This window comes from Podarcis melisellensis (assembly GCF_964234715.1).
Source record: "Podarcis melisellensis genome assembly, chromosome: 13".
Classification (NCBI taxonomy): domain Eukaryota; kingdom Metazoa; phylum Chordata; class Lepidosauria; order Squamata; family Lacertidae; genus Podarcis; species Podarcis melisellensis.
Window position 1 is genome coordinate 16,845,779 of NC_138545.1, and position 12,305 is coordinate 16,858,083.

Consider the following 12,305-nt stretch of genomic DNA (forward strand, 5'->3'; position numbering starts at 1 on the left):
AAGTCAAGCACTAATCTATTCCCTGCTGGCCAAAAGCCCCACTTGTCCCCCAAAAGCATAGGCTAAATAAAATATATAATAATAATAATAATAATAATAATAATAATAATAATAATGGTAATAATAGAATATGCTATACTGTACATATATACTTCTATGCATACCCATAGGATATTTCTATCCACAGGATATTCTGGAGGTACATATATACACAATAAGGTAAAGGTACCCCTGCCCGTATGGGCCAGTCTTGCCAGACTCTAGGGTTGTGCGCTCATCTCACTCTATAGGCCGGGAGCCAGCGCTGTCCGCAGACACTTCCGGGTCACGTGGCCAGCGTGACAAGCTGCATCTGGCGAGCCAGCGCAGCACACAGAACGCCGTTTACCTTCCCGCTGGTAAGCGGTCCCTATTTATCTACTTGCACTTAGGGGTGCTTTCAACTGCTAGGTTGGCAGGTGCTGGGACCGACGGGAGCGCACCCCGCCACGGGGATTCGAACCGCCGACCATGCGATCGGCAAGTCCTAGGCACTGAGGTTTTACCCACAGCGCCACCCGCGTCCCTATATACCAGTGTTTTTCAGATGTTGCCTGGTGTGCCGTGGGAAAAATTGAAAAATTCAAAAGATTTAAAAATTAAGTATTTTATAATTTTTCATATTTCTGTTTACTTATTATTTCATAATAAAGTAATTATAAACTACTTTCTTTGTGTTTATTTGATTCCTATTCAAGAGAATTACTTTATATATAGTCAATATAGGCACAGAGTTATTTTTTTTCTAATGGTGGTGTGCCGCGTGATTTTTTTCATGAAACAAGTGTGCCTTTGCCCAAAAAAGGTTGAAAAACACTGCTATATACCAGTGTTTCCCAACCTTTTTTGGGCAAAGGCACACTTGTTTCATGAAAAAAATCTCGAGGCACACCACCATTAGAAAATGTTTAAAAAATTAACTCTGTGCCTATATTGACTATATATAAAGTAACTCTCTTTAATAGGAATCAAATAAACACAAAGAAAGTATTCTGATGTGACCCGAAAAATTTCTTCTCCTGTTGCTTTTTCTGGCAATGCCTTGCAGAAAAAGAAGTTTTCTCTAATTGCATCACCATCAACAAAACGCACATTGGCCAAGAGTTGAGCATGTTCACTGATATCAGTAGACTCGTCAAGTTGTAATGCAAATTTCTCACTGCTATGGATCTTTTCCAAAACCACACTTTCAATGTCTGCAGACATGTCATTAATACGTCTGGAAATTGTGTTGTTTGAGAGAGGGACTTCGGCTATTTCCTTAGCTGCTTCAGGTCCGAGCATCTCCTCTACAATAGCTTTGCAGGCGGGAAGTATTAATGTCTCTGCCACAGTGTGCGACTTTTTTGACTTGGCTATAAGTTCAGCAACGTGATAGCTAGCTTTAAGACCTCTTTCATTTACCTTTGAGGTTTGTCTCATGAAAGTTGCCTGTTTCTCCGTGTTTTCACGCAGGTGAACAAAATAGTCCGCATTCTTGTTTTGAAGCGAAGGGTGTTTCGTTTGGAGATGGCGTTTAAGTTTGCTTGGGACCATAGCACTGTTAGCTAGCTTTTCACCACACACCACGCACAGTGGAGTTGGTTGGTTTGCATCTCCGGTGAAAGTAAATCCAAATGAAATATAGCTTTCGCTATATTTCCTTGTGCCAGAGAATTTGCTTGAGCTAACCATCTTTGCTTTCTTTTCATGCCCACTCATACTTGGGCTCTCATCTGGCTCCAAATTTTGTTCAGAGTCCAGTTCTTTTCTTTTCAAAAACTTTTCCATCACTGCAGTATCTGGCCTCTCTGCAGTGCCGACTCCCGCTGAGTCCTGGTCTCTGTGCTCGGGCGGGAAGGAAGTCGGAAGATGATGTCCTACTCTGATAGGTCCAGGCTGGAGTCCGGACCAATCACAGCCAGGCAAAAACATGCATACTGTGTGAGCTCAATGCAGCGGCTCATTTCTGCAAAGGAAAAAAAATGGGTTTAGATGGGGGGGGAGAGGCGGGGTAGTCGTTATACAGAACAGTTTTTACTGCCTGTATTACGGGCACGAATTATACATGGGAATGGCGGGAAGAGTGACGGCAGCACACGCAAAAGCGGAAGCCACGAGGTCCCCGAGGGCCTAGTGTGCCGCGGAACAGCGGTTGAAAAACACTGGATTAGAGAGGGCAAGAGCAAGGCAATTTCCATTGAGCTTCATGGCTAAGCAAGGAATTGAACTTCCAACATGGATGTCTTCCCCAGTTTACAGAAAACCTAAAAAGGTTGAAAAACACTAACAGCGGTTGAAAAACACTGTAATAAGCCAGGCAGCCAACAACTTCAATGTGAAGGAGACAGTCGTCCCACCCCGCCACCATCTACTAATGAGAATGACTGCTGCTGAATCTGGTGTAACTCTCCAACGATCTGACTTCACCCACGAAGGCGCACTCTTCCATTGTCCATTGAGCCAGACAGATGCCATCCAATTGCCACTGACAAACGGATACAGACCCCCTTTTTTTTACAGCACAGCTCGCACAAATGTACACGGAACACCCTTTTCGAATTAAAACACACAGTCTCACGAGAGCAAGGAGCAGCGATTTTATATTTTACGAAAAGAAGTCGCTAGTCCTCATGGTGACAGGGTGGAAAATATTTAAAAGCAGAACCACCTTGAGGAAGGTGGAGCCATATCACATCCCGGCAGGAGGCCTAAATTGGTGGAAGGCTCAGGCCCCGCCTATTCAAAGAGGACTATTAATTTGGAGAGCTGCTATCTTTTTGTCTGTTCCGTTCATCAAGCTTTTGTTTAAGATCTGCCGCCTCTTCCAGCGCAGAAGATCCATTGTCTTGATTTGTGCTGGAGAACCCCCCCCCCTGCGCGCGCGCCCCACTTCTCCTCCCCTTTCGGTTCATACACATAGTCTCCCCCTATTGCAATTGTAGGATTATTTATTTTTAAAACTCAACACAGGGGCGGGGAGTAAAGCTTAAACATTTCCCTTAAGTAAAGAGGAGGTTGTGTTAGCTCAACAAGGCTCCAATCCTAAACACAGTTCTTGAAAGCACACACCCTACAGAATACTGCGAGGTTTACGGTACATCCGATGGCAAGCGCAATACCTACCAGGCTCAACGCCGGTCTCGCACTGCCGCTTCCTGCACTCTCAAGGACCCGGGAGGAGGAAGGCGTGAAGGGAATCCCGAAGGCGCGAAAACCTCGCGCATGCGCAGGCCTTCCGCCTGCGACAGCCCAGTAGGCCGGCCGAAGCGAGCGGCGATGGGATGTGGGAGGGAGCTCGCTCGCCGCCCCGCGTGTGCTCGCCGCCGCCGCCCCGCCTCTCGCCCGCCTCCCTCCCACGGCACACCAGGCAACGTCTCGCGGCACACTACTGTGCCGCGGAACACCGGTTGGGAAACACTGCCCTATTCCCCTCCAAGTGTTACAATTTCCAGGGTAGTTTAAAGACCAACCCCTCTTCACAGGGAACTCTGAGAATGGCAACTCCTGTGCCTTTTCCAACATGTGAACACTGTCTGCAGTTTGTATCCACCCAAGTTATATTCAGAGCAGACCCAATGAAATTCATGGACCGAAGTCAGCTAGGTCTATTCATTTCAATGGGTCTTCACAGTTGGCTAAATCTCTGGCTGCATTATGCACTGTACATGTAAAACGCTTCCCTCCAAAGAGTCCTGGGAACTTGTAACTTAATCCTCGCTGAGCAACAATTCCACGCACCCTTAACAAACTACACTTCCCAGGATGATTTGGGAGAAGTCACGTGCTTCAAACTTATTCCACCTACACAAGACTCTGTGGCTTCTCTGCTGCAGGCACATAGGGAGTTGTAGATGCATCACGTCTGTGTGTGTCCCCCACCCAGAATGAAAAAATTTTCTAAGCCAATACTCTCCGGTGCTGAGCTGCATAAAGTCTGCTTTTAGTAGCACGGCTCACGCCCTGAAAAAATAGAAGTGAGCGCACATCACTTGAGCATGTGCAGAAGGCTCTTTCCCTCACCCTTAAGAACCCCCCCCCGGTGTGTACACACACACACACACACACCTCAGTGTATTCTCTGCAACTCTAATGCCCGGCTCTCAACGAAAGCAAAGCAACATACAGAGCCTACCTGGGCTCCAAAGGACAACAGAGCAGGCAGGATCCGTCCCTTTCTAACAAGCCACGCGCGTTTTCCCGGGTTCAGCGCAGGGAAGCCAACCCACCATCGCCACTGAGCTGGGCTCTGGTAGGGTACAAAGGGTATGACGAACGCAGCTGCGGCCCAATCAAAGGTGGCTGGTGGAAGGCGAGAGGAATACCGCAACCAATCAAAAAGAGCAGAGCGTCGCGTCCAATCGGAGGAGAGGCAGCAAATAGCGAGTATAGAAGGAAGAGGCGCCGGGATAAAGAGCCATAAATATGCAAAGAAGCGGCCGGCTCAAGGAGTTACAGGAAAAGAAACATGCGGACTGGCTTTATATATATCTGCTATATATCGGCCACAACAATATCATAAAATATCATGAACTAATACTAAATAAGCAAATAAAAATAATAAAAATATAAGAAATATAATAGGTTCAATATTGTGCACGAATACAGGCATATATATGGGAGGAAACTGCGTGAAAGGCGCAGTCAGGAAAGATGCAAGAATCCATAAAACGTGCAGCTGGTCCTTTCTTGCGCATTCTCCTCTCAAATCTGCGTTTTCGTTTTAAGGGTTGTTGCGCTGGCCTTAGCCCTAGAAAAATAGAAGTTCCAGCAATTTAGGGTGCTTCCAGTGGAGAGGGTTTTTCTGCACAGTTCATGTGAGGTGTCTGGATTTTTCCAGGGAGCACGGATGATGACCAGGGCCGGATTTAGGTTTGATGAGGCCCTAAGCTACTGAAGGTAATGGGGCCCTTTATATGCCCAGCTGTCCTTTGTCAACAACAAATTGTTGCTGTTTTTTGTGTTGAATATATGGTAATTTATGGACCTAATAGGTCCATAAATTTGCACATAGCAAATATGTATTTTGTCATAGTAATTGTTGAACTGAAATACAATTAAGAAGAAAGAGAGAGAAATGAGCAAACCAGTGATATTTTAGGGAGAAGGCTAGCAGGTGGGGCCCATTACTTACATCACAGGAGGCTACACAACACAAAATACTGTTGCTATATGTGGGTTTTAATTTATTTGTTTTTTATCTTATATTTTGGATATCTGTACATCCAGATTTTTTTTCTTTAATTTTTTTGGGGGCCCCAATAGAGTGGGGCCCTAAACTATTGCTTGTTTAGCTTATACGTAAATCCGGCACTGATGATGATGATGATGCACCTATCATCCTGTACGGCTCCCATAACTACCCCCTCCCTATTCTGTTTTCTTTTTAACAAATGCTGGAAATAGTATTTTAATGAAAAGACCGTCACCATGTTGCCAGTGGTGCAGATGTTCCGTTGCGTTATTTTCCAATACTTCTAAAAGGCTGCTCATGCGATTGCTGATCCTTTGGATGGAGCTTTGCCTACTTTGGCGCTGATATGATACAGCTGTGCAGGAGAGGTTATTTATACAAGGGGAAAACAAGGGTCCAAAGTGCCAAAAGCAATCATCGTGGTCCTAATCCCACCCCTCATTGTACAGCCTCCCACCCCTCAGGAATTCAGGAAATTTCTCTTGTGCAACCAGTTAGACAAGAGAAAAAGTTGCAGAGAGACATTTTGGAGCCTGGCTAGTCAGGTAAGCAACCAACATTGCCTCTTTTAAACTAGCTACATCTGGGATGCCCACAGAACTTTAGAGGTGGAAGGGAGAATCCTAGAACTGCCTTGTCTGGTCTAGTTACTGTGGTTTAGCAGTTGGTTTTTTCATTATTGGTTCACACTTTGTTGGGATTGGGTAGAAATGTATTGCTTTAATATGTTGCTTTTTTAAAGGCTCCCTTTTAAATATGCTCTTGGCTTTAAATGCTGGACTCTCACCCTCCCCTTTGCATTTTCTCTCTCTCTCTCTCTCTCTCTCTCACTCACACACACACACACCTCTAGTACTAGCAGCAGGTTAAAGTTAGAATAACCACATCCAGTGCTTTTTTTTTCTTTAAAAAATGTTTAGGGGTACTCTCATTTTCCTACTCATATTGAAATACTGCCCCTCAATGAGGCCAAACTTAGATTCACAAAATGTTTAGGGGTATGCGTACCCCTGCATCCTCCCAAAAAATGCACTGACCACATCCTTCCATTAAAAAATGGAAGCCTAATGAGGAAAAGTTGGATTTTAACCTCTGTTCTGCAGGGCTCTTTGCTTAGGCAGTCCAGTCCCCCCCCCCCCATCTCTCACCCATACCCACACACCTCTGCTCTAGTACACAGTACTTTTTAGAGGTAACCTCAGCTGGGACTTTGGGCAAAGTGATGCAACCACTTTGAGTGCCTCAAGGCTGTTGTCAGTATTTTGCAGGAATTATTCACACAACAATTGACTTTAATAGTAATAAAGAAAAACCTGGGCTGCTTGAGATTTGGAAAGTAATGGGGAAATGTGTTCCAAAATGTGAGCTGAATGAATGATTACAGGAAAGAAATGGAAATACCCTGCAAATAACTTTGGGGTGAATGTAGGATGAATGGTCCTTGTCAGCGAATGTCTGCATAGTAAACAAATCAGAACAGATGCTCACAAAAGATTGGCCATAGTTTAACCACTGTGTAAACTTTGTGTACAGATCAGCAGGAGAGCTGGACTGGTTGTTAAGTAAGAAAGAAAGCAGGCAGGTGGGGGCTGGCAGTGTCCTGCTCCCCCTGAAAAACCAGAGCAGGGGTGTCAACTTGAATAAAATATTGGCAAGCAGGTAAGCCCTGACCCATATAATCAGTCACAAGAAGCAGCTTACACACATCATTTGAATGGCAATTCACAACAACTTTTGGGCAGTTGGCCCCCTCAATTATTTTATTGGGGGGGGCCCTGGGAGTTGTCTGCTATGAACCAGGGTGAGCCTTGCTTCCTTTCCTTTTACTAACAGCATACCACGAGTAAAAAAACAAGGGGGCGAGTATAACAATCCCCAAAACAGTTCAATGAGAACTGAATATGCTTGGCAACCTCAGAATGTTGGGAAACCTTTGTAAGGGTGGGACAGATTGCTGGTTGGGGGGGGGGCAGCGCAGAGAATACACTGGCATATCCTGCAAAAGGGTGTTGCTGGCTAGCACCCTGTACAAGAGGACACTACCCAGAAGGTCCCATTAGCATTTCTTCCTTCCCCCCCCCAACAGAGTTTTTTAATTGAACCCATTATATTTCTACACTAAAATAAAAAAATGAAGGGGGGGGGGAAGAAAATAAAAATTGTCCAGTTTACTGATGTTATATTATTGTTTCTTCTGGTGTAGAGGGGAGAAATTGGGGCGCAGAAGTTGGAGCTAGTTTATAGGTGAGTCCCACTTCAAACAATCTGGAAAGCACCTATATCTAGAAAATGGTCAGCTGTCAGACTGTGGCCCCTTTGTCCAAGTAGAGAGATGGTCATATGCAGTCACCAGCAACACAGGGACCCAAACATTATCATATTCCAGATTTTCTGAGTTTTTAGGTAGTCATAGGAAGATAACCAAATTTAGCATCCTTCTCCTCCCACTAGGGACAGCTGCCATCAGGCAAAGGGTAGCAATTCCCACCCCTCATTCCTACCCCTAGGTGACACCATTAGTTTATTGGGCTTTGTCTGGTATGCCTTTGCCAATATCTCTATGGTTTCTTCTTCCTAGTCTTCATGGCCTCCCAGCCAAATCTTTCACACCTTCTGCCCGCTGCCCGCTTGCGTCAACTGGCCTGTGACTGGCTGCGGGAAGATGCTCCTGCCTTCGACTATGGTGGCTATGCTGTCGGTGACCGTCAGGAATGTGCCGTGCTCCTCTGCAAGTCCCCAGGAGTCTTAGCGGGCTTCCCTTTCTTTGAGGCCATCTTTGCTGAAGTTGGCTGCTCTGTGGAGTGGCTCCAGTCGGAGGGAGCCTGGGCAGAACCAATCAGCCGGGTGGCGGAAGTGCGTGGGCCAGCCAAAGATATCTTGCTGGGCGAACGGGTGGCTCTCAACTGTATCGGGCGGTGCAGTGGTATTGCTACGTTAGCAGCCAAGGCGTGTCAAGCAGCGCGTGAATCTGGCTGGCATGGAGAGGTGGCTGGGACGAGGAAGACCACGCCAGGCTTCCGCCTGCCTGAGAAGCATGCTCTCCTGGTGGGAGGGGCTTCTTGCCACCGCTATGACCTGGGGAGCCTCATCATGTTGAAAGACAACCATGTGTGGGCGTCAGGCGGCATCACACAGGTGGGTGTTGCTTTGCCAGTCTGTCTCCTTCCCTCCATCACCCTGTGACACATATGGCAGTAGAACAAGGCCACATCTGAACCTTGCATCATAAGAAACACGGATTGCCCCAAAGACTCATGGGAACTGTGGTTTGCTAAAGGCACCAAGAGCTATTAGCAAACGATTCCCCTCACTAGGACTGGGCGATATCTGGTTTTCAAGATCGCAATAGAGCACCAGCTAAACATCACGAAATATACCAATATATCACGATGTCTGAAATAAGCAATTCCAGCCCCTCTGTGGTCAGTTCTGGCACCTCTTTGGAGGCAGCAGGCAATCTGGGCAGGGCGGCGGCATTGATGGTGCCGTAAGCAGCTGTGGCGTTGGCACTCCCTAAAAAAAGCTGCACAATTTTGGCGCTCCCTTAAAAAAAGCTCAACCACTTGTCCGTCTCAAAAAGGTGGCAGTTCCTGCACCTATTTTTCTATTTTCTATTTATTGCCCAGTCAAAAATTATGAAACAGAGAGCATGATATGGACTTCAAACCGGTTTTGGACGATATATCGCCAAGCTCTACCCCTCACAGGGTAACAATTCCCAGAGTGGTTTAACAATCAATCCCTCTTCCTGGGGAACTCTGGGAATTGTAGTCGTGTGAGGGCAGTAGAGGTCTTCTAACAATTCTTTCTATGATGCTTAAAGTGGCAAATGCTGCTTTAAATATACAGTACAGAAGAGGCTAAAGTCTTGCTGTTACATTAAAGGTGAATAAGTGGGATTCTTCGAATTGTTTTTATTACATTTTGAACTCTACAATAACCAGGAATAGGTGTGTTTTTTTTTAAAAAAAACCAAACCAAAACCCCTAAACCTTACCTTTTCTGCACTGTGCATTAGGTTACTTCATACCTGTTTTTTAAATGTTACCATCCCACAGGCCATCCGGAGTGCCCGGCGTGTCGGAGGCTTCGCCCTGAAGGTAGAAGTTGAGTGCCGTTCGTTGGAAGAGGCTCTTGAGGCAGGAGAATGTGGTGCAGATATTATCATGTTGGATAACTTTGCTCCGCAGGTAAACTTGGCTGGGCCAAGATGGGGACAGGTGCTGAAGCTGAAATTGCTGTCTGTGTCCTTTTATTGCTTTGTAAACGACTTGACTTGTGAATTTTTGGAACTTTGAAGTGAAAGCACCACAATCTTTAAAGGTGTTGTCAAACAGCATTGCGTTACTGGCATCCAGTCCCTTCAGGAATCGATCCATTTTGATTTTTACTGCTGTGGTCCCCCATTCCTCATCTGACTCCAGCATGGATTTGTGCCTCCAACTCACTCAGCCTTGGGCAGGCTTTAGTGTTTGTTAAAAAAAGCACAACTCTACCACCCCAAGCACTGTGTCATTTTTATACTGTGTAGCTAGCCTACAGTACAAAAGTAAAATTGACATTAGTTGCCCTGCTGACTTTTCCCTCTGGCTCCACCCACCAGCTTGTGGCCCTCGAAAGTTGCCTAAGAAGGCAATGTGGCCCTCTGGGTGAGAACTATGCACCAGTTTCAACAGCAACTATCCCTCAAAGGCAATCTGAGAATTAGGCCTCAGTTGTGACACTGAGGGCACACCCACATCTACCTTTCCTCCGCTCTTTCCAGACATGCTTTAAACCTCCAAGCTCTCTTTCTTTCTGCATTCCCCACGAAAACCCACTCTTTAAAGCTGAATCGGACCAACCCCAAATTGATGTTTGCTCCAATTGAGCACTAAAGAGCAGGTTTCTGTGGGGAAAGCTGAAGGGCAAAAAAACAAAAAAAAAACCAATCCAATCCACCATTCTCGGACATGGAGCTTGAAACATGCACCTGTGCCTGGAAAGAGCGAGGCAACAAAGTGTGAATAAGCCCTGATATTTTTGAGTGGACTCTGCCTCTGTTCCCATTAACCTCCACTCCCCAATTCTCCTCCTACACAGGACCTGCACCCCACAGCCAGTACAGTGAAGGCCTCTTTCCCTCGGGCAACAGTGGAAGCCAGCGGAGGGATCACTGAGGATAACGTGGCCCAGTTTGTGGGGCCCGACGTTGACGTGGTCTCCCTCGGTTGCCTCACCCAGTCAGCAAGAGCTGTGGATTTCTCTCTCAAGATCTGCCGGGATCCGGCTTCCAAGCCGCCACTGCGGAATTTTGTCTTCTGAGTCCTTAGGATGGGAAACCCAGATAAGCGGCCTCGCCAGGTAGCGGGAGGTTTGGTGTTGGTGGGGATGTGGTAGAGGGTGGGTAGCACCAATTGTGTACAGCGGTATCTCAGGTTAAGAACTTAATTCGTTCTGGAGGTCTGTTTAACCTGAAACTGTTCTTAACCTGAAGCACCACTTTAGCTAATGGGGCCTCCTGCTGCCACCGCGCTGCCACAGCACAATTTCTGTTCTCATCCTGAAGCAAAGTTCTTAACCCGAGGTAATATTTCTGGGTTAGCAGAGTCTGTAACCTGAAGCGTATGTAACCCGAGGTACCACTGTACAAGGTTTGCCAGCTACAAACCTGTGCCGTATCTGCACTTTTGGAAGGTCCAAAATTACAGGCACGGGGTGTTTTGTTCCAATGTGTCAAGCACAGTGGCTGCATCTGCTCTTGCAGAAGGATCCCAGGAGGTGATCTTTAGGGGTTCTGCTGTGACACTCCCTAAAAAAATAATGGGTGGGATCTTTTCCTGTTGTGTTTGCTCAGCTCTTGCTGCAGGCCGTTTTGGTAAGCTAGCCAAGTAAACACTCATCTTTTTTTAAAGCCAGACTGTGGAAGCCTGAGGCCTTCCGGGTAACGTTAGGACTCGAACTCCCATCACCCCTGATCATTTGCCATACTGGCTGGGGTTGATGGGATTTGGAGTCCAAGAACAGCTGCAGGGCCACAGGTTCCCCAACACCTTCAATGTTTCTGTTCCTTGAATGTCTTCAGGATGCTCCCGCCCCCCAAGCAGCACCACATCTATTGCAAGAGACCATTCCCCCCTCCAAACTCTCTGCCGCTGGAGTCGAAGTAAAGGCATCTGAATGACTTTTAGTTGATTTAATCAATGGATTTAAATTTGTCTATGGGTGAAAGCCATTGCCCTGAAGCAAGAAGCAGACCTTTATTGGCTTAAAATCATTTGTGTGTGGATTCGTGTAGTGTAGCTACGGGTGGACTTCTCCTTCCCCCACCCTCTTAGCTAAGGAGGAAAGTTCAATTTTAAGGCAATGCTGGCCACCTGCGGTTTTTATACATTAAGAGATGAGGAAATGGCAGTTGTTGTATCTGTTGGATGCCTTCTCTTCCCTTGAGGCCTTGATTCAACTTGACACCTGCACAGCCCCTCCCCAACCAAAAAGCCTCCTTTGAATAGCTGCTGCCTCTTCCCACATTCCATCTTTTAAGATTCTTCCCAGAGGCAGGCAGCATGGCTGCACCCAGCCTCCCTTGCTTAGCTTACTCCATAGCCCCAAAGAGCTCTAAGAAACTCAAAAGCTTCCTCTTTGCTTTGTGACATGTTGCTTGACCTAATAATGGTAACCCCCTGCCCCCTGGTATGGATTCTAGAAAGTATTAAAAAAAATATTGGGCAGTATTCAGCTGAGTGTTGCTCATAATAGACACCCTCTGAAATGTACAAACCCTAGGCAGCAATCTATATCACATTTACCCAGGAATTGGCCCCACTAAATTCAATAGGACTTACTTCTGAGTAGACCGGGTTAGGATTACACTGTTAGCAATGTTCATTAAGTCCAGTGGATCTGCTATGAGTAAAATGTCATTGAATACCACCCATTATATTTATATCTGCTGCTCAATTAATTAAGTGGTTTTTATTAATTTAGGCCTAATCTGTTATTTTTCATCAAACTTGTTATATAATGTCCACCACTCCTGTTTTTATATTGTGATGGCTTATGGTTAATGCAATAAATATGGAACACATACTTAATAATTTACTTTTTTTTAGTG

At 46.0% G+C, this 12,305-nt stretch overlaps 1 protein-coding gene and 1 long non-coding RNA gene across 6 annotated transcripts; one reads left to right on the forward strand and one right to left on the reverse strand.

Annotated features, from left to right (window-relative positions):
* Positions 1 to 1,571: 1,571 nt before the first annotated feature.
* Positions 1,572 to 3,346, reverse strand: LOC309355183. The gene is made up of 2 exons (XR_014162455.1): positions 3,145 to 3,346; positions 1,572 to 1,987 (listed from the first exon to the last, which is right to left on the reverse strand). It is a non-coding gene; the product is annotated as an uncharacterized lncRNA (long non-coding RNA).
* A 1,317-nt stretch (positions 3,347 to 4,663) lies between these two features.
* QPRT (quinolinate phosphoribosyltransferase) lies at positions 4,664 to 12,288 on the forward strand. Of its 5 annotated transcripts, none has more exons than XM_081884786.1 (5): positions 4,664 to 4,917; positions 7,418 to 7,456; positions 7,791 to 8,347; positions 9,271 to 9,402; positions 10,295 to 12,288. In XM_081884786.1, exons 3-5 carry the CDS (start codon positions 7,796 to 7,798, stop codon positions 10,514 to 10,516), a joined length of 906 nt encoding a protein of 301 aa, XP_081740912.1. In that variant the 5' UTR covers positions 4,664 to 4,917; positions 7,418 to 7,456; positions 7,791 to 7,795; the 3' UTR covers positions 10,517 to 12,288. The 5 variants fall into 5 exon arrangements, with proteins under 5 accessions (XP_081740912.1, XP_081740914.1, XP_081740910.1 ...); XM_081884788.1 differs by lacking the exon at positions 4,664 to 4,917 and adding an exon at positions 5,398 to 5,757 and having other exon boundaries at positions 9,271 to 9,312; XM_081884784.1 differs by lacking the exon at positions 4,664 to 4,917 and adding an exon at positions 5,403 to 5,757.
* Positions 12,289 to 12,305: the final 17 nt, after the last annotated feature.